The sequence below is a fragment of the Myotis daubentonii genome, chromosome 1, assembly GCF_963259705.1.
Source record: "Myotis daubentonii chromosome 1, mMyoDau2.1, whole genome shotgun sequence".
NCBI lineage: Eukaryota > Metazoa > Chordata > Mammalia > Chiroptera > Vespertilionidae > Myotis > Myotis daubentonii.
This window is the reverse complement of record NC_081840.1, coordinates 57,520,252-57,543,599: the sequence shown is the minus strand read 5'-3', so window position 1 is coordinate 57,543,599 and position 23,348 is coordinate 57,520,252. Positions and strand designations below refer to the sequence as shown.

The 23,348-nt window shown below is 37.2% G+C and overlaps 1 protein-coding gene across 4 annotated transcripts in view; it reads right to left on the bottom strand.

Annotated features, from left to right (window-relative positions):
- Positions 1-23,348, bottom strand: part of DMXL2 (Dmx like 2) — a 170,423-nt gene that overhangs the window by 91,425 nt on the left and 55,650 nt on the right. For all 4 annotated transcript variants that reach the window (XM_059701311.1, XM_059701322.1, XM_059701333.1 and 1 more), the window contains 5 exons: positions 11,114-11,292; positions 8,661-8,844; positions 4,884-5,058; positions 1,347-1,583; positions 608-879 (listed from right to left, as the gene is read on the bottom strand). In XM_059701311.1, coding sequence (XP_059557294.1) covers positions 608-879; positions 1,347-1,583; positions 4,884-5,058; positions 8,661-8,844; positions 11,114-11,292 — 1,047 coding nt within the window. The remainder of the gene's footprint in view (positions 1-607; positions 880-1,346; positions 1,584-4,883; positions 5,059-8,660; positions 8,845-11,113; positions 11,293-23,348) is intronic.

The following is a 23,348-nucleotide window of genomic DNA, read 5'->3' as shown; positions in this document are numbered from 1 at the left end:
TTCAAGTGCCTTGCCTATACAAATAAATGACCACAACCACATCTAAACTTCAAAAAAATAACAGATAAAGCTAGCTAGACTTAGTTAATATACTCAGGAGGTGAGAGGAGGGGGCTCATCCTGAATCACATTTTTAGGGTAGTTTCTTACTTTATTCAAAATACTGCAAAAAATATCAACATACCTATATTCAAATACTCAGTATCACATTTCAAGCCCAATTCATTTTACTTTGAACTATTCAAGCTTGCAATGTAAGTATTCTCTTCTCAGTTGCTTATCAAAAACAAAATCTTTGCCCTATCAGGTTTGGTTCAATGGATAGAGCATCAGACTAAAGGATCCCAAGTTCAATTCTGACCAAGGGCACATGCCCCGGTTGCAGGCTTGATCCCCAGTAGGCGGCATGCAGGAGGCAACCAATCAATGATTCACTCTCATCACTGATGTTTCTCTCTCTCTCCGTCTCCCTTCCTCTCTGAAATCAATAAAAATGTATTTTTTTTTAAATCTTTGAGTAATTCTGAAAACCTGTTAAATCTGCATATAATCTGCTTCCTTTTATAGTTATATAAAATGTATTAATTGTTTTGTCAATAAAATATACCTGGACTTGTCTAAATATTCCAGGATTATATTCATCCAAGTACTTTATGTGCCACACTAGAAAGGTACCATCTACAGGGTGTATAGTAAAAAGCATATCAGGATTCTTATTCCATTCAGTTAGCAGCATTTCAATCTTCCGATCAAGCAGCACAGTAGGTAGTGGCATTGGTGCACTAGACCATGAATAGGTTCTAGGACTTCCCTCTCGTTCTCCATCTTCATGTTCTGATGATCCTGTACCTGCCTCAGATTCTCTGTCCAGGGATAACTCTGAATCAGAAAATAACTGTGTCAATACATACAAGTTTTAGTACACACTACTAATACTATAAAAATTCATTTATGTACTAGACTGCAAATAAATAGCATACCGTCTTTAGAAACTCTGAGTTCCTTTTCCAAATTATGGTCAAGAAAAAAAGCAAAGAAGGAAACTATTTTCTGGTCTGAACGGAAAATTCCTATACTTCTTACTTTGGATAAAATCAAAATTTAATTCAGACTACCATTATAACCATTAGCAAAATCTATTCCCCAAAAAGTGATATGGCTTCCAAAATAACACAATACTCAAAGCAATATATTATAACAAAACATATGATGGTCAGTAAATATTTGCTGAATGAATGGAAAAGTCAAAAGGAAGGAGAGCGGAAAGAAAGAATTACAAACTAAAAGTAGCACCACAAAGAGTTGTTACTTTGAAAAAAAGAAAAACCTGAATATAAGATACTAACCATGGTCTAGTTTCATATGTAAACCCCTCTCTCTTTCCTCCTGTGAATGCTCCTCGTCTTCTCTATCTGCATCGCTTTCATGATCTACCTGCTTTTCAGAAAGTTTTCGTAACTCCTGCATAAATATTTCAGTAGATAATGTAAAATGAAATTCCTTGTTGTTTAACCAATGAACCACAAAGCCACCATTTCCATCATCGACGTTAAATACAGTGCCAACCAAGGCACTTGGAATATCTGTGAAAACAAAAAAGATTTCAATATGAATTTTTAATGGTTTTAAAAATATTGTAAGTGCTGATAAAGATCAATTCCATACCTACACAGAAAAAGTGCTAAACAAGTCAACATAACTCTAGCAGGATTTGTAAAAAATTTAACTGAATTTAATGATAAATATAAATATTAAGAACTAATGACATAGACTTATATGGAATTGAATTACTAATTAAATACCAAATACACCAAATGTACAAACCTTTATTGAATCCTGGTTTGGGGACAGAAGAACAAAAAGTTAAACAGAAAAGCAATTATAAAAGACATTTCTGAGATATCTGGAGTAATTTAAATTTAAATATGAACTGAATATTAGAGGTTATGGAATTACTTCTCATTTTCTTAAGTATAATAATGATATTGTGATTATGTGAAAGAATTTCCTTAGTCTTAGAAGACACTTGCTAAAGTATATATTGGTGATGTACCATGATATGTGTCACTTATGTTGAAAAGATTCAGAAAAAAATTTACACAGGGGGCAGGAGCAGACTAGAGAGGTCAATGCAGGAAAAAGGGGGACTATGTAATACTTTCAACAATAAAGATTTTTTTTTAAAGAAAAAAATTTTACATACACGTGCCCACATACATGAGTCCACACCCATGTGCTCACACAAACATAAACATATGTGTGTGTATACAGACAGAATAAAGCAACTGTTGCAAAATGGTAGCAATTATTGAATCAAAATGGAAGAACTGAGTGTTCACTGTACTATTCTTCCAACTTTTCTGAATATTTGAAACTTTCCTAAAAATTTTGGGGGAAATAATGACAAGGAAGAACACAGGAAGGCAAGCAAAATCCTAAGTATATCAGGTTTTCTCCATTTGAGGTAACCGGAATTCATGATATAAATTATTCATATAAAATAGTATAACTCAAAAAATTAATCTCTTTAATTCCAATGTACATTATAAATAATCTATTCAACAGAAAGAAAAAAAAAACCATTGTCCTCTATTTAAAAAAAGAGAAAACCTAAAGATAAGAGCTCAGAATATTCTAGTAGTGTTCTATTAATAAATATCTTTGTTAAATAAGCTCCATGTTGTTCTTCCTTGCCAATTCCTGGATGGCAGTCCTGGTTTTCTGAGTAAAATAAAACAAATCATGTAAAAGAAGATTTGTAAATTAATCTTATAAGCCAGTACATCCTATATGTACCTATGTAGTATTCTTGCTAAAAATGTTTAACCTAACTCTTATCATGAACAAATACTCAAACAACTGCAAGACATTCTAAAAGTAACTGAGAGATAACTTTTTTGAGACTGAGAGACTATTTTTGACAACTGAGACAGAGGGACTATTCTAGTTTAGAGGAGCTTAAAAATAAATAACAATCAAATGCATTAAAAAAAAAAAAAAAAAAAAAAAGAATTGCCAAAGCCGGTTTGGCTCAGCAGATAGAGCGTCGACCTGCGGACTGAAGGGTCCCGGGTTCGATTCCGGTCAAGGGCATGTACCTGGGTTGCGGGCACTTCCCCAGTGGGGGATGTGCAGGAGGCAGCTGATGGATGTTTCTCTCTCGTCGATGTTTCTGGCTCTCTGTCTCTCTCCCTTCCTCTCTGTAAAAAATCAATAAAATATTAAAAAAAAAAAGAAAAAAAAGAAATAACACCATTAAAAAAAAAAAAAAGAATTGACTTTAAGAAATAAAAACAAAAACATTTTTAAAAAAAGAATCGACTTTAATATAAGCTATATATTTGATGATATTATTTTATCCATGTTCCTTGCATGTGACAACCGTACTATGGTTAGGGAAGAAACTCCTCTTTTTTCAGAAGACGTATTTTAAAATATTTATGTAATGTTATAAAATATTTAGGAATGAAGGATAATGTCAGTGACAACTTTACTTTCAAGTGGCTCAGCCAAAAATGTGGGAGGAGGGAGCAAAGACATATATGGGCAGAAGAGGGAGAATAAAGGCATACATATAAGATGGTAACTGATGAGTTTGGGTAAAGGGTATATGGATATTTGTTGTACTATGCTTTCGGCTTTACTATGGGTTCAAAAATTTTCCTGAAAAAAAAAAAGGTGGAGAAGAGTCCTATAGTACAAAGTTATTTGCATTTAGCAATCAACTTGGTCACCCTAGATGTTATGTTGTATTTACATACACTAACTACAAATGCATAATGTTAGATATTTTTTTCAAAATGATGAATGTTAGATATTTTTTTCAAAATGATGAACATATGCAGTCCTTAGACTCAAGTGATATGAAAATCATCTATCACAGGGAACAATCCTTCTATCCTATTCCATTTCATTAGAATAGTGTGCACAGTTAAAAAGCCAAGCTTTCTAATATGCGTTGAGTTTACTGCATACTATCACTAATTGCATTTTGCTTAAAGTTACGTCTTCATGACAGTAATGCAAGGTTCTTTTCAAAAGGTTAAAAATTTAGCCTGGCTGGTGTTGCTCAATGGTTAAGCATCAACCCATTAACCAGGAGGTCATGGTTCAATTCCCAGTCAGGGCACGTAGGTTGCAGGCTCCATCCCCAGTGTGGGGCATGCAGGAGGCAACCGATCAATGATTCTCATCATTGATGTTTCTATCTCTCCCTCTCCCTTCCTCTGTGAAATTAATAAAAATATTTTTTAATGACTATAACTTTATATAACTATAGTTCTACCTGCAAAGTAATGAAATTTATAGGCCTTCTCATGTTTTTCAGGCAGAAGAAAACAATGCCCTTAAAGAAAAGCTTTCAAATACGCTTTTGCCAACACTGGACCTGTGTCAAAATACTTCTCAACCACATGGGACAAAAAAGCAAAAAGAAAATATCAAGGTTAAAGAAAAAATATCTTTCCCTAGACATATCTTTCTTGTAAGACAAGAAAGTCTATGGAAGTAGAAAACAAGACATGCTGAGACACAAGGAAAAGTATGCAAAAATATATTTAGATCGTTATAAAGAAGAGTTGAATAGAAAGAATAACAGTGAAAACATAAAAAGGGGATAAATCACAGTAATTAACCAGGCCGCCACCACTTGCGCTCCCAAGTTCAAATAAAGTTCACTTTACTGAGAACCCTTGCTGTATTCTAGACAGAAAGAGGTGCTCAAAATACTTACCTGAAGTTATTCCCTGAGAACCACATAATCTATATTTAAGACAAAATAGAATATTAACATAAAGAACAGGTTATAAAAGTAGTCTCACTTTTTTATTTATTTACCTTATTTCAGCATATTTATAAGAAAGAAAACTTTTACAATCCTTTACCTGTGGCAGGATTGATGCTCGCTGCAATGTGAAAATGGCACAGTGCATTTGCATGATGGGAAATGTGTCTTTGTACTTCATGCGTTGTCATCTGATCAGGCATTAATTCAGTGTGAGTTACAAGAACAGAAGACCTCCTTTGTCCTTTTCTTAAATTTTTCAAATGGTGTATTGTCTAAAATAGAAAAATAATTGTTAAATTCAACTTTCAGAAGTCTAGTAAGTGCCGATCTAAGTACTTTTTATTAAGGATTTTATGATTTTCTTCTCTGTAAAACATGATATTTTAAAGGAAACTCTCTTCACTACAGTAGAACAATTCAAAATGTAGTCTCCATAGTTCTTGCATAGTTCAAGGCAGAAGTAGCTGCTCAAAAATACTTAATATTATCTATAAAAACCCCTATTAAGACTTGGAGTACAGAGTCTAGTTTTTTCAGGATATCCCAGTATTGACATGAAATTTACTGTTCATAAGAGGAAAAAAGTTTTCCAAGTCTTGTCCTAACTGGTTTGGCTCAATGGATAGCGCATCAGCCTGCAGAATGAAGGGTCCCAGGTCCGATTCCAGTCAAGGGCACATGATGAGTTGTGGGCTCAATCTCCAGTAGGGGGCGTGTAGGGGGCAGCTGATCAATGATTCTCTCTCATCATTGATGATTCTATCTCTCCCTCTCCCTTCCTCCCTGAAATCAATAAAAATATATTTAACAAATTTTTTTTCCAAGTCTTCCTACCAGGAAGAATATTTCTCCCCGAAAGTCTCACTTAGAACTAAACAGTCAGTCAAACAGTCTACTTTATGATCTCGATTATAAAGAAGGGGGTACAAAAATACAGAATAACAAGGGGAAGCTAGCCAGGAAAGACCTCATGATAGTGACCAATGAGATCTGTTTAAATTGAGATATGTCTATATGAAAAAATTCTCTACTAACATACGGGATCATATGAACTATTTTGACATGGGTCCCTATCATTCATTCTCTGCATGATTTTTTCTCCATACCATAACTCACCCTCACAGTACTTCCTTATTTTGTCATATTGTCATGCTGTATAATAATTTCCCCTTCTTTTCCATTGTTCCTCACATTCAATCAAATAAAATGAAGCATCATCTCAAGTCTTTCTCCATTAAAGTAACACATCTTGTCCTTTCTTTTAATTTCCACAGCCCTTCTCTCTTTTCATATGGAAAACAGTATCAGTTCTAATGTGTGTCCTCCACCTCTGGTCTCCCTCCTAAGGAGTTGCTTATTTCTTTGACAATAGGGTGAAGGTGGGTATTAGAGACTTCCTGCTCCACACTGCTTATCAAATTATTTTCACTCCATCTTTGACATTTATCATTAGTTTTAATTAGATTGGCACAGCTGGTATAATACTGGCTGCTTATTTTATCCTAGGAATGCAGTTAGGAGTTTCATAGGAAAGGATTTCAGAAAGCAAAATAACTTGTAAGTCAGATAATTAGGCTTTTACTATTAAAAGCAATTTTAACATTATTAAAGTGTAGCAAAATTTGCCAAACCACAGATTATACATGTTTACTTATATTTTTGCTTTTATTTTATACTAGAAGCGTAGTGCACGAATTCATGCACTGGTCGGGTCCGGCCAGCTTGGCCCCAATGGGGGTGGATCAAGGCCAGGTCTTTTGGGGAGAGGAGGAGATGGTGTGCGGTTGGCTGGCTGGCCCATCCCGATCAGGGCCAATAAGGGCCAGGCCAACTGGGGGAAGGGGCCACGGGCGATTGGCCAGTGGGCCCCGCCCCCGATTGGGGGGGCCGATTAGGGGTGGGGCCGGCCATGGGGAGGGGCTATGGGCCAGCCAGCCCTGCCCCCGAATGGGGTGTGGAGGGCCGATTGGGGGCAGAGCTGGCTGGGGGGAGGGGCCGCTGGCTGAATGGGCTGGTGAGGGCCCATTGGGGGTGGGACCAGCCAGCAGGAGGGGCTGCAGGCACTTGGCCTGCTTGTCCTGACCCTGATCGGGGTGGGGGGGCTGATCTGGGATAGGGCCAGGTTGGGGAGAGGGGCTGAAGGAGGTTGGCTGGCCAGCTCTGCCCCCTATTGGGGTTGGGGGGGGCAATTGGTGGGGCCAGCCACCCTGCCGTCGATTGGGGTGGGAGAGGCAGATCAGGGACAAGGCCAGCTCGGGGGAGGGGCGGTGGGAGGCTGGCCGCAGTGGGCATCATAGCAACCAGTCAATCTGGTCGTTATGGCGTTCCAGTTGCTAGCTTTTTAGATAGATAGATAGATAGATAGATAGATAGATAGATAGATAGCAGTTAGTAATTCAATTTAATGAACACTTATAAAACAATATATTAAGTACAAAGAAGTCTAAAATCTCTTAGTCTCTAAAAGCTCATATATAATTAAAAGATAAAATATGTTACATAAGTATAAATTACTGTAACTATATAGTAAATAAATTAAGCACTTTTCCCACTAAATGAAAATCAATATCAAAGCAAATGTAACTTTAACTGTTCTGACTTTTGCTTTTAATTTCATTTATGCTTTAAATGTTGAGGAAAAAATGTATAAATAGCACCCGATCACAGCTCATTTCAGAGCAGGCCTACTTTATATAAAACTTTTACCTACAACATCCTTAGCCAAACCCAAGTAATAGTTTAGCTTGCTGAAATAGCAAGCCATTTTGTCTGTGCAACCACTAGAGTGTTAATAGAAATGTACAATCTATAATAATAAAAGCATAATATGCTAATTAGACCGGACATTCTTCCAAATGACCTTCTGGACGAAGCTGGGGCTGCAGCCACGGGATCGAGGAATCCAGGTAGCCGCCGTGGCTGCAAGGGAGGGATCCAGGCAGCCACCGCAGCTGCAGAGGCCTACTCTTGCATGAATTTCATGCATCAGGCCTCTAGTTTATATATAATCAGCAATGTAGAGAGGTAACACATTAAATTTAAAAAGCAAGTTATAAAACTATTTTAAAATAGGTCTCAATACTGTAAATAAAGAAAAGTACACATATACACATAACTGGAAGAGTGGCATTACAAAATGCATATTTTTCCTTTTCCTAACCTAATTATAGAATAAGCACATATTCTTTATGTAATAAAAAGTCACATAAAAAATTAAGAAAATCAATAATTAAGTTTAGGAAAATAAATTTCGGGTAATTTCTAATAATGACTTTTTCTCATTTTATTCTCTAATCACAATAGATACAACAGTTTATGCTATATTATAAATAATTTAATTTCTTAGAAAGCACATCTATTTCATATGTATTACATTTAAGTATTGGAAAAATATTAAACTTTCCACTTTCAAAATACTAAACCATGGAAATTGTAAAGCAATGATATAACTTCACTTACATCTAATATCTTCACTTTATGCTTAAGAATCAAGTCATTTTTAAAATTAAAACAATAAAAGTAAAATTTAACCCTCATGAAACAAGCAAAATATTTTAATTATGACTAATTTCAAGAAAAAGTAAAGCTACATTTAGTTGTTTTACTAATCAAAGCTGCTTACTCCAGTAGATTTTCACATTTGACACTAAAAATGAAAGAATTAAAATTATATTATTTACCTAGATTATATGTCTGATCATTACTATCTGTAGTTGGTTTCTAAGTGGTATAAAGAGTAATTTAACAAGCATAAAATAAGTGATATTTCTCTGCTATTAATTTTGTCGTTACATATACCATATGCATTATCTGATCTCAGTTTATAGGCACACATATCTTTAAAATTCATTTACCATCTTAAACAATATAATACCTCTAGAGCGTGTTGTATTCTGTCTTTGTGTTTCCCAGCATGAGTAAGGTTGCCAGCAATGCTGGAAGTGGTGGTCTCACAAATCTGCTCACCCAAGAGACAGTCTTCTGGTAACAAGGTTTCTGCCCAGAGCCGGCAGACACCATCAAGGCATGAAGTTAACAACACATTACAGACAGAACCTCTAATGACAATGAGAAATAAACAAAGGTAACTCGGAATATCAACACCATCAATTAATTAAAGGCTATTAATACTTGGCTCTTCACATATAAAGATGACTTTAGTGTCAAACTAACAGTATGACTTATGGGTAGTTATTTTTCCAATAATAGAATGGATTTCCACTATTTCACACTTTCATCAAACCCCATTTATCACCTGCTCATACCTACAGGGTGGGAAGTTGGATATAGGACTGCAATCAATTACCATAAAATAGGAACAAGCTATCTTTCCCTGACATTCTCCTTAATTCATTAAAATCACGCCTCAAACAGCTAAGCTAAGTGACAATACAGTATTCTTCCAATTGCTTTAAAAATCACACTGTATGGGAAAAAAGTGGCCAATTAACTTGAAATCATACACTGTATTGCTGTGATCATCATAAAAATTAGGAAATGGTCTTGACAAAGGAAACAGAAGTTAATGCCAGATTACACATGTGCTGCTTTAAAAACTAGGCTCTAGAGAGAAACATTAGTATCTTCCAAACAAAACAAAACAAATAGCAAAAGAAAACCTAATCATTACAAATTACAGAATGACCATAATAAAAGATCATTAAAAGTAATTAAACTGTGTGACAGGGCAGCAGCTACATCATTTTGCATCATCCTTCTTATAATCTACATAATTATAAATAGGTAAACAAATAAGCATCTTCACAATAAAACTGTAAAGAGCATGTCATTTCAAACTATAAATCAATTTCCATTATAAGCAAAAATGTCACAGCATCAAGCAGCTTAAGTGACTTAATACCTTGTCATGAAAGAACGAAAAAAATTCTCCCTTTTAAAAAAATGCTTACATAGAATCTCAAAGGGAGACTGTTTTTCAAATGTTTTCAATAGATGCAAATAATTAAGAAGAATAAACCTTTCATTCAGATTCTAAAAATGTATAAATTCCCCATGTGATCATTTACTGAGCATCTATACAATGTGTGCTGTATTTCCCATCAGTTGTAAACAGACCTCAGATATATTTAGCAGATGAAATAACCCTCCTTCAAGAATAAATACAGATTTCTAAGCAAGCTTTTATAGAACTGTGTATATTATACAGGAATCATTTGCACGAGCTGTTTCATAGTTTATTTAACTTCTAAATACTTTCGAAACATGCTGTAACAATGAGGAAAAACTTATAATAATAAATCCTTTAAGGTCTTGCTGATAGCCCTAAGAAATACCTGGACACTTGATTCACTGTATATGGCATGCTTCCCCACCATGTGTATTACTGGCAGTTTATTTATATTTTATTTCCCCTCAATGTGTGCTTTCCTGTTACTTGCAAACATTTCCTTCTTAGAATGCTCAACTACTGCTGCTAACAATACCAGCTAACACTGTCTGAGTACATACTATGCACAAAGGCCTATAATAAGCATTCACATACACTAACACATTGTAGTCTCACAATAACTCCTGAGGTAGGTACTATTACTACCCTTATTCTACAGAGAGAAAAACTGAGGCATAGAGAACTTCAAAAATCCAGTAGCCCTGACCAGTGTGGCTCAGATGGTTGGAGCATTGTCCCGTACACCAAATGGTGGCAGTCAATAAATATTTTAATATATTTTATTGACTTCGGAGAGAAAGGGAGCGGGAGAGAGAGATAGAAACAGCAATGATGAGAGAGAATCATTGATTGGCTGCCTCCTGCTTGCCCCCCACAGGGGATCGAGCTCTCAACCCGGGCATGTGCCCTTGACTGGAACCAAACCTGAGACCCATCAGTCCGCAGGCCAACGCTCTATCCACTGAGCCAAACCAGCTAGGTCAATAAAAATATATTTTTAAAAAAGATGGCGGGGCTCAATTCCTGATCAGGGCACATAACCAGGTTGTGGTTTCAATCCCTAGTCAGAGAGCACGTGCAGGAGGTAAACGATCGATGTTTCTCTCTCACATTGATGTTTCTTTTCCTTTCTCTCTCTCTCTCTCTCTCTCTCTCTCTCTCTCTCTTTCTCTCTCTCTCTTCCTCCCTCCCTCCCTTCCTCTCTCTAAATATCAATTTTTTAAAAATTAAAGAAAAAAATGTTAGTCAAAAGTTCATGAAGCTAGTAACAATAGCAGCAGGATCTGAATTCAGGCAGTTGACACCAGAGCCTATGCTCTTAATTGCCACCATGTCAATGTTGTAAAAAGAACATTGTTTTCTTATTTTTATAAACATGTAAGGATACAAATGGAAGTTATCTGACACATTTATCTAACCTGGGCATATACTTGCTAGTTTTACGCCATGAAAAACCTGTCACAGTTCGAGGATGTGCCAAATAAACAAAGGAAAATTGGGTAGATGCCTGTCTCCTTTTCACTTCGTGATGATCCTGAGGTATAATTGAAGACTTCCATCCAGTCATAGGATACCATACTTTCAAAAGACAATCATCCTGCAAAAATATATAGGTCAGCATAAAATTAATTTACACATACATAATTCAATACTTAAGTGGTTTGAAGAAGCTTTAAAATTAAGCTATATATATATAAAACACTAATATGTGATACATATTACAAAATTAATGTGTACTATATGTGTATAGTACAAAACCAAATCTAAAACGATATTATTCTAAAGAATACTATTCTTGAAAAATAAAAGGACCATTTACTCATCATTATCAATCTTCTCTGCATAATGGTAGTTTTTCAAATAGAGGCTGGTGCCAAGTTCCACCATTTAAATATACATGGGTAACTTTAGAGGAAGATTCTGAAACCAGATGCCAGCCCCTTGAATAAGATAAAGAATAAGAAAGATGCTGTGTTATCAGCCGCTGTCATCATCCTTTCCTTTTTCAAGAGATCTGTAAGGGTGAAACAAACCCTTTTTAAATGTGAATTGTTTCCTACTCGAAGTCACGAACCAGCAAACTTTTCCTGTAAAGGGCCAGAGAGTAAGTTCGCCTTTGTGGACCACACAGACTCTGACACAAATTCTTCTTGATTTTTTTCTTACAACCTTTAAAAATACAAAACCATGCTTGGTGCATGGGCCACAGTTTTCTGATCTTTACTCCAAATGACAAGAAAGCATTTAGGCAGTTGTCAGGAATCACCTCCATGCCTACATAAGATATTTGCAGGTATAACAACAGGCACTGACTTTATCATTTTACTTAATTCTAACAATTTTGTTATAGGCCTATATAATTATAGCTTATTTAACATACTATCTACTTTATAGTGCTTTATCCTTAATGTAAAAAGTGCATTAAGGAAAATAATAAAATTTTATCATTTATGCAAAAATATCAATCTCTAAGAAACAATGAGATTATGTATTCCTGAAAAGTGTGTATAGGTCCAAATATTTTTACCTGGACTAGATAAACACCTGTTTTTTTTCCTTCTTGGTACTCATTCTCAATTTATAATGCATAATTTGTTTCCAATAATGTTTCATTTGGATATTTGAATTATACAGTGAATCTCTTTTAGTGCTTACTCCGAGACAACCACTTAACAATGACTGTACTAAATGCTTTCCTCCAAATACCTTCTTCACCTTAGCATGATTTTCATCTAACCAAATTTACTGCACAATCTATGGCAGTGATGGCGAACCTTTTGAGCTGGGCGTGTCAGCATTTTGAAAAACCCTAATTTAAACTCTGGTGCCGTGTCACATATAGAAAGTTTTTGATATTTGCAACCATAGTAAAACAAAGACTTATATTTTTGATATTTATTTTATATATTTAAATGCCATTTAACAAAGAAAAATCAACCAAAAAAGTAAGTTCGCGTGTCACCTCTGACACGCGTGTCAAAGGTTCGCCATCACTGATCTATGGCAATGGTTTCAGACTATGTACCATGAAAGCCGTAGAGGTAGCTCAGAGCCCCTCAGGAGTCATAAAGGATAGAGAGAGGACCTACACAACTAGGTACTATTTTACCCTTTCCCATTCCCACCAGCCTCCCCACTTTCATCTGTTACTGCCTAAAACTCAAAAACCACACAAAAGTCAAGTAGAGATCATTAACAGAAAGATAGCTAGAAAATTCCCAAATATTTAAAACTAAAGAAAACACTTCTATATTACAAGAGAAGTTTTAAAATATGTTGAACTAAAAGAAACTTAAAGCAAAATATCAAAATGTGGGGCTTGCAGCTACATTAGTGCTTAGAAGGAAATGTGTCAAAAAGAACAGTCTTAAGTCTATGGTCTAAGCTTCTACTGGAAGCAACAAATAAAAGAGCAAAGTGAACCCACAGTAAGCACATGTAAGGAAAAACAAAAACTAATGAAATAAAATTTTAAAATATAAAGAAATCAACAAATTCAAAGCTTTTTTAAAAAAATCAATAAAATTAATAATCTTCTATCTAGAGTAATCAAAAATAATATTTAGAGATAAAACACAAATTACCATTATCAAGAATGAAAGAGGGGACATGACTACAGATCCTACAAACATGAAAAGAATGATGAGGTGATATTTTGAACAGTTTTATCACAATAAATTAAACAATTTAGGTGAAATGAACAAATTCCTTGAAAGACAACTTTGAAAATTAACCAAAGAAATACGAAACCTGAATGGCTCTATATCTATTATAAAGATGCTGAATTCACAATTTGAGATCTTCCCATTTCAAAAAGCAAAAACACAAAACTAAAGCTACAACTAAAACCCTAGGCCCAAATGGTTTCATTAATTTTACCGAACATTTACCTATCTACACAAATTGTTTCAGAAAATTGAGGAAAAGGACTTACTGTGTAAGACCATTTTAGATTCAAACATCTTTAATAAATTATTAGTAAATCTAATCCAGCAGTATATTTAAAAAGAAATCATAACCAAGTGGAGTTTATTCTAGCAAAGCAAGGAGGGTTTAACATTTGAAAAATAATCATTGTTATTCATCATATTAACAAAATAAAAAGAAAGCCTATATATTTATCTCAAAACAGTTGACCCTTCAACAACATGGGGGTTAGAGGTGCCAAAACACCCCTAACACCCAGTGATCCCACTTCTAGGAATATATCCCAAGAAACTAGAAACACCAATCAGAAAGGATATATGCATCCCTATGTTCATAGCAGCACAATTCACCATAGCTAAGATTTGGAAACAGCCTAAGTGCCCATCAGCAGATGAGTGGATTAAAAAACTGAGGTACATCTACACAATGGAATACTATGCTGCGGTAAAAAAGAAGGAATTCTTAGCATTTGAAACAGCATAGATGGAACTAGAGAGCATTATGCTGAGTGAAATAAACCAGTCAGAGAAAGATAAATATCACATGACCTCACTCATTGTGGAATATAATGTACAACATAAACTGATGAACAAAAACAGATCAGACAGAGAAGCATCAATCAGACCATCAAACCTCAGAGGGAAGATAGGGGAGTAAGGGGGAGAGATCAACCAAAGGACTTGTATGCATGCATATAAGCCTAATCAATGGACACAGACACCAGGGAGGTGAGGGAATGAGTGGGAGTGTGTGTGTGTGGGTGGGGGGGGGAAATGGGGGGAGATAAGGACACATATTTAATACCTTAATCAATAAAGAAAAAAATTAAAATAAAAAAACGTATATAACTTTTGACTCCCCCAAAACTTCAGTTGTTCCTCAGTATCTGTGAAATATTGGTTCCAGGCACACCCATGGATTCACAAACGCAGATTGAAAATATACTATTTTCAACCTGGAGTTCATTGAATCTGTGGAGGTGAAACCCGGGAATAAAAAGGACCAACTGTGTACTTATTGAAAAAACTTCACATATAAATAGACCCACAAAGTTCAAACCCATGTTGTTCAAGAATCAACTATCCTATATAATAAAACCCTAATATGCAAATCAATCGAACGGCAGAACGACCAGTCACTACAACACACACTGACCACCAGGGGGCAGATGCTCAATGCAGGAGTGTCTGCTCCCAGACAGGGAGGCAACTGCCGGTGGCAATTGGGGGACGGGGCAGGGCCAGCCAGTGGGCGGTGACAGGCCGCCAGCCAAGGCAGGTGTCAGTGGGGGGGCCCTCCAATCGCCTCGCCCACCAGTCACCCCACAGATGGCCCTGATTACCAGCCAGGCCTAGGGACTCTATCCTAGACATTGGGAACAGTCTCTTAGATTTAAAAATTAAAACCTGGCAAGGCTACTCCAACACTGAAAAAACAGGATGATGCAGCAATGACATGCATGGACTCTGGCTTGCACATTTTGTGATCAGTCCTGATTCTGACACTTATAACTGTGTGACAAAGCCAATTACTTTACTTATCTCTGCTTCAGTTTTTCCACCCATACGATGGGGAAAATGGTACTACTGCCTCAGAAGGATCATGTTATGTACTACTTTTTATAATCAGGGCAAAAAATGTAGCTGCCCATACAACAGCAAGATGCCTTTCATCTGTATGAAAAGCATGGTCACTGTGCATGCAGCATCCTGTATTGTGAGAGGGATGTCCAACTGCCAGTTTAGGCCTGACATCCCCCGAGGGGTCCCGGATTGCAAGATGATGCAGGCCAGGCTGAAGGATGCCCCCCAGTCCGGGCACGAATTTCATGCACCAGGCCTCTAGTATATGTAGAAAAAGCATGTGACAAAAGTAAATACTAATTTATAAAGGAAAAAAGTTCTCAGCAAAAGGAACAGAAAGAAATATTCTCAATTTGTTCAAGTACATCTACAATAAACCTACAACTTACATATAATTGTGAAACACTGAAAGCTTTTCCCATAAAGTCAGGGGCAATACAAGGATGTCTGCTCTTATCAATTCTACTCAACACTGTACTACAGGTTAGAATGTGAAATAAATTGGGTAAGGGGGCGGGGGGTTGGAGAATGAAAGGCATATGGATTAGAAAGGAAGAGTGAAATTATCTTTATTCAAAATATCCTAAGGATTCTACAAAAAAAGCCTAAAACTGATATGCAAGGTCATAAGACTAAAGATCCAAATTCAAATATAAATTCTATCTGTTTATATATATAAAAGCCTAAGTGGAGATAGCCTCAGGCAAAGGCTAGATTAGCACCTCCCCAGAGGACAGAAGTTTTCCCACTGCAGACACAGCTGACTCTCACAGCCAGTTGGCCTGGAGGTCAAATCCCCCCAGTATTAACTACAACAATCAAGGCTTAACTACAACAAGACTGCGCACAAAGACCACTAGGGGGTGCACCAAGAAAGCATTAAAAAAAATGCGGAGACAAAGAAACAGGACAAAATTGTCAATGGAAGATATAGAGTTCAGAACCACACTTTTAAGGTCTCTCAAGAACTGTCTAGAAGCTGCCGATAAACTTAATGAGATCTACAAGAAATCTAATGAGACCCTCGATGTTATGATAAAGAACCAACTAGAAATTAAGCATACACGGACTGAAATAAATAATACTATACAGACTCCCAACAGCAGACCAGAGGAGCGCAAGAATCAAGTCAAAGATTCAAAACGTGAAGAAGCAAAAAACACCCAACTGGAAAAGCAAAATAAAAAAAGAATCCGAAAATACGAAGATAGTGTAAGGAGCCTCTGGGACAGCTTCAAGCATACCAACATCAGAATTATAGGGGTGCCAGAAGATGAGAGAGACCAAGATATTGAAAACCTATTTGAAGAAATAATGACAGAAAACTTCCCCCACCTGGTGAAAGAAATAGACTTACAGGTCCAGGAGGCGCAGAGAACCCCAAACAAAAGGAATCCAAAGAGGACCACACCAAGACACATCATAATTAAAAGGCCAAGAGCAAAAGACAAAGAGAGAATCCTAAAAGCAGCAAGAGAAAAAAACTCAGTTACCTACACGGGAATACCCATACAACTGTCAGCTGATTTCTCAACAGAAACTTTGCAGGCCAGAAGAGAATGGCAAGAAATATTCAAAGTGATGAATACCAAGAACCTACAACCAAGATTACTTTACCCAGCAAAGCTATCATTCAGAACGGAAGGTCAGATAAAGAGCTTCACAGATAAGGAAAAGCTGAAGGAGTTCATCACCACCAAACCAATATTATATGAAATGCTGAAAGGTATCCTTTAAGAAGAGGAAGAAGAAGAAAAAGGTAAAGATACAAATTATGACCAACAAACATGCATCTATCAACAAGTGAATATAAGAATCAAGTGAATAAATAATCTGGTGATCATAATAGAATCAGGGACATAGAAAGGGAATGGACTGACTATTCTTGGGGGGGAAAGGGGTGTGGGAGATGCGGGAAGAGACTGGACAAAAATCGTGCACCTATGGATGAGGACAGTGGGTGGGGAGTGAGGGCGGAGGGTGGGGCGGGAACTGGGAGGAGGGGAGATATGGGGGGGAAAAAAGAGGAACAAATGTAATAATCTGAACAATAAAGATTTAATTAAAAAAAAAAAGGGTACATGTCCAGGTTGCGGGCTTGATCCCCAGTGGGGAGCATGCAGGAGGCAGACAATCAATAATTCTCTCTCATAATGGATGTTTCTATCTCTCTCTCCCTCTTCCATCCTCTCTGAAATTAATAAAAAATATTTTTAAAAAAATAAAAAAATAAAAAAAATAAAAAGATTTAATTAAAAAAAAAAAAAGCCTAAGTGACCAAATGACTGGATATTTGGCTGGTTGCTATGATGCGCGCTGACCACCAGGGGGCAGACGCTAAACGCAGGAGCTGCCCCTGGTGGTCAGTGCGCTCCCACAGCCAACCTCCCGTGGCTGGCCAACCTCCCGCAGTCCCTCCTCCTGGCCAGCCAGCCCTGATCGGCCCCAATCGGGACTGGGTGAGATGGCCCCGATCGGCCCAATTGAGGGCCAGGTTGAGGGACCCCGCCTGTGCATGAATTCATGCACCGGGCCTCTAGTTTCTCTACATTAGCAATAACTGGAAATGTAACTTGTTTAAATATATCTTACATTAGAAAAATAAACTTAATAAGTTGTGTACAAGATTTGTACAGTGAAAACTAAAGAACATTACTAAGAGAAAGAAAATCTAAATAAATATGAATCTGAAGACCGAATGTACTGATGTCAATTCTTCCCCAAACTGATCTACAAAGATCCAATGTAAACGTAATAAAAAATCAAAATAGGCTTTCTCACAAAAACTGACACGCTTACTCTAAAATTTGTATGCAAATTGAAGGACCAATACTACCAAAGGCATTTTGAAAAAAAGTTACAGGACTTACACTACCCAATTTCAAAACTTACTACAAAGCTATAGTAATCAAGACCGCATATTATTAGCATGAGGATAGATATACAGATCAATGGAACAAAACAGAAAGGCCAGAACAGAACCACACACTTATAAAAAAAATGGTTTTCAAGAAAGTTAAAGATAATTCAATGGAGAATGCACTTTTTCAAAAAATGCCACTGTAGTATCTTGATATCCATTTGGAAAAAAATTAACTTCACATCAAATACAAAAAACTACCTCAAAATATAAAACTCAAAATCATAAAGCTTCTAAAAGAAAGCATAATATAGTATCTTTGTGACTCTTGAGGTATACAAAGGTTTCTTAGATCTAGAACACAAAAAAACACAAACCAATACAAAAAATTAATAAGCTAGACCTCTTCAAAATTAAAAACTTCTGTATGACAAACACTGTTTAAAAAAAATAAAAAGACAAGTCACAGTTTGAAAAAAGCATCTGCAATGCATTGATCTTTCAATTATACAAGAATATACAAAAAAACTCTTACAACCCAATAATAATGAGGAAACTAACCCAATTTTTTTAATGGGCAAAAGATAAATAAGCACTTTACCACAGAAATTATACAAATAGCCAGTAAACACATGCTCAACATCACTAGAAGTCAGGGAAATGCATACTAAAACCATAAGAAGACACCACTACACGACTATTAGAGTGGCTAATGTTAAAAAGGCTGATGATGCCCTGGCTGGGTGGCTCAATTAGTTGGAGTGTCTTCCTATACACCAAAAAGGTTCGGGTTCAATTCCCGGTTAGGGCACATAACTAGGCTGTGGGTTCAATCCCCAGTCAGGTAGCACACAGGAGGCAACAGATTGATGTTTCTCTCTCTCTCTCTCTCTCTCTCTCTCTCTCTCTCTCTCTCTCTCTCTCTCCCTCTCTTTCTCTCTCTCTCTCTCCCTTCTTCTCACTCTCTAAAATCAATGAAAACATATCTTCAGGTAAAGATTTAAAAAAAAAAAAAAAAAGGCTGATGATACCAATTGTTGGGAAGAAAGTAGAGCGACTAAAATTATTCCACTGTTGGTAGAAATGCAAATGATATAACGTTAGAAGGGTTTGGCACGTTTTTGTAAAGTACCATATAACCACCAATTCCCCTGCTAGGTATTTTTTTACCCATGAGAAATGAAAAGAAATTTTCAAGTAAATGATCATAGTAGCTTTATTCATTTTAGTCTAAAGCTCCAAACAACCCAAATGTCCTTCAAAAGGTAAATGGATAGCCCTGGCCAGTTTGCTTAGTGGTTAGAGTGTCTGCCTCGGACCGAAGAGTCTCCAGTTCAATTCCCTGTCAAGGGCATGTACCTCAGTTGCAGGTTCAATTCCAGGCTCCTGGTCAGGGCTCAAGCAGGAGGCAACCAATCGATGTGTCTCTCTCACATGGATGTTTCTCTCTCTCTCTTACCCCCCGCCCCCGGCCCTTCCTCTTTCTCTAAAAATTAATGGGAAAAATATCCTCACTCCTCAGGTGAGGATGAGGAAAAAAGGTAAATGGATAAACAAATTGTGATATCTATACTAATAATAGACAAATATGTAAATTGACTGTCCCTCTACAATGCCCACAGCCAATCAGGAGTGAGTATGCAAATTAACACAACAAAGATGGAGGGCCTGTGGGCAGTGCGCACACACACAGGCACTGAGCAGCCGGGAGGGCGTTCTCGCCGCTCCGGGTCTACACGCGCAGGCGCTGAGCGGCTGGGGTCCCAGTGACGCCATCTGAGTGTCTGGTCCTGTAAACCCGGCCTGGGGGTGGCTGAAGTTCCTAGCCTTTTCGTTTCTGCAGCCCCTGGACTGGAAGTGAAAACCAAGAGCGCAAGGGAGCACCAGGAATGCTGGGAATTGTAGTTCTGGTGGCAGACGCATTGCACGATCTCCTAGACAGTAGAGCAAAGTGGGCCTGGAGCAAGTTACTATTGCGGGTAGGGGATGGAGGGAAAGCAAAGGTGAGAGACATAAGTAAAGTCAGAGTGTCTAGGAAAAATTAAAAGGAAGATATCCTGCAACTTCTAGGAAATCTCCTCCACCAATGGAGCAAAGGAAAAAAAAGACCTCTATTATTCTGTGAGCACCAAACCAAACTGGGTTGGGGTCTCAGACAATTCGCTCATATGATTGCAAAGACAGACAGAAACTTCCGGATTGGAGAGGGCTCCCTTAAGGGCTCCCAGATTGGAGAGGGTGCAGGTCGGGCTGAGGGACCCACCCCCTGTGCACAAATTTCATGCATCGGGCCCCTAGTATTTATATAATAGAATATAACTCAGCAATAAAAAAAACTACTGATGCACAAAACATGGATGAATCTAAAACTACAGTAACTGCAAAAAGCGAGACACACAAGAATACAAACTATATAATTTCATTTATATAAAACTATAGAGAAGACCAATCCTATATAATAAAGAGGTAATATGCAAATTAACCCTCACACCCTCACAAGATGGCTGCCTACAACCAGGCCGACAGGGTGGTTAGTGAGGGACGACCAAACGACTGAAAAAGCAGGCTGCGGGGGTGACCAGGCCGGCAGGGGGGTGAGGGATGAGCAAACGACTAAACAGCAGGCTGCATGGGGCGACCAGGCCAGCGGGGGGGGTGGGGGGGGTGCTGTGAGGGGTGACCAGGCTGGCAGGGGGGGCAGTTAGGGGTGATCAGGCCAGCACGCAGAGGCAGGGAGGGGTGATCAGGCAGCAGTGGGAGCAGTTAGGAGCAACCAGGCAGGCAGGCAGGCAGGTGAGCGATTAGGAGCCAGCAGTCCAGGATTGTGAGAGGGATGTCCTGGATTGGAGAGGATGCAGGCTGGACTGAGGGGACCCTCCTCCCCCATTCACGAATTCCATGCACCAGGCCTCTAGTCAATCAATAATGATAGAAAACAGAGTAGCTATTATCAGACACTAGGGATGAAAGTGAATTAATTGGGGATAAAAGGAAACCATCTGAGATGATGGAAATGTCCTATAACTTGATGGTGGTGGTGATAATGTGGATCTATAAATTTGTCAAAACTTACTGGGCTATACACTTTATGCTAATTTTACCTCAATAAAATTCATTATAAAAAGGAAATAGCACAAGATTAATGTAAGGATATTCATTTTAATAGCAACAGAAAAAATTGGAGCCTGAATGTTCATTAGTAGTTGTGTGGTTAAACTAAATTATGGTACATTCATTCATACAATGGAAAATTACATCACCTTTAGAATACAGATATACTGACATAGCAATCACCTATATATAATATAAGCAAGCAAAATAATTCTTCACCCAAAGATTTAATCATATATCTTGTGAAGATAAAAGTTTCTTTAATAAGTAAAACTTTAAGCTCAGATAAAAAGTTAAAATACTCTTAAGCCCAAGAAAAATTTAATTTATCACACTTATAAAAAATAGATCTTACCACTGAAAGTGCTCAATGAACTGTAATATTAAAAATCCTGAAGGTAATTGGATTTGAGTCCCACAACATGAACTGAAACCCTGTCATATGTAGTGGAGGCGGTGGAAAATGCCTTCTAGTGGTGGATCACACAGTTACCAGCTGTTTCATCAAAGCAACAGATTTGGCTTTATTAACAGAAGCAGAACAGATTGTGGGGGGGTGGGGAGAATGCCAACATTACAGAGTTAGTTTCTGTTCTCTTAATCAAGAGGATCTTAATTAGATGTGGTATCTTATAAAAAATGTAAGGAAATAAGTTTTTTAAATTCATGACACATTTTATGAATCCCCTTTACAAGTAAGGCATTCTTATCTTTCCGTAAATATTATGAAACACTTAGTCTTAGGAAAATTGAATATAAGAAGCTAGGTAGCCCGGCCGGTGTGGCTCAGTGGTTGAGCATCAACCCATGGACCAGGAAGTCATAGTTCAATTCCAGTCAGAGCACATGCCTGGGTTGCGGGTTCGGTCCCCGGTGGGAGGCATGCTGGAGGCAGCTAGTGGATGATTCTCTCTCATCATTGATGTTTCTATCCCTCTCTCCCTCTCTCTTCCTCTCTCTGAAATCAATTAAAAATAAATAAATAAATTTTTTAAAAGAAGCTAGGTAAACATGACTAATACAATGAAAAAAAAAATCAATTGCTAAGGTTGTGTGCCATAAAAATTTTTTAAAAAAAGAAGACGGAGTATACAAACAGAAATGCCTTTAAGATACTTAAAATCTACATAGATTTTAAGATTTATTAATGTGGACACTAAGGAATAAAAATTTAAGAAATAAAAGTATTTTTTTCACTCTAAATTTTATTTTTTATGCACTAGTGTGAGGCCCCTGCCATCAAAAAAGAACTGATGGACAGCCTCACAGATAACTTTATTTATTGTTTCTTTGATTGTCAGCCCTCTGTGCCTCTAAACCTAGAAAGCAACTTGAGCAAGTGTTTTAAAATTTGAAGAACAGTGACATTTTTAAGGTTTTTAAAATAAAAGTATTCTGTCTGTATAAGTTAGATTAATATATTGTGTAAATGTGGGATCCAAGATGACATTTTTAACCTGCTTATGAACAGGCATTAATTGAGTCAGATAAAGATAAAAAAAAACTTCTTCCACAGAATAGCTAATAAAGATAGGTTAGTCAAGTTGGTGATGCCTATCCATAAGTGATTTATGCATTATTAATAAAATTACAGGAATAAAAAAAATGATGCTTAAAATCTAGTTGCCCCATTTAAAAGGATGTGCTTTTAGTCTCATTATTTATTTTTGTTGGAAGTACAAAGGCTCTTTCAGATTCATTAAGGATAAAAGTTCAAATATTCAGAAGATATTCAGACAATGAATACCGACCATCTTTCACGAGTAATTAACTGTTTTTTAAAGTACCTCCCAAAGACCTCAGCTTCTTTCTATGGCCTCTAAGACCACTACAATCCTATGATTCTAAAAATGGTTATATTTATATTTTAACTTGTGCCAAACAGGTAGCCTATCGTATTTACACAGGTTCACACTGTTCTCCCGTGTATTCTAGATCTAGGTCGCCAATCTTTCAGACCTCACGGACCACCAGTGGTCCACGGACCAACGGCTGGCAACCGCTGTTCAAGATCATTTGACAGAATTATAACTATTTTCTCCTTCTTGAAATTTTTTCCCTGCTGACTTCTCTCCTGTCACATTCTCTGCTGGTTTTCCTTCGTAGTGGGCCTGCCTCTCAGCATCCTTCGTACGCTTCTCGCCAGTTTTTCCCCACTTTTGATTTTCAGGG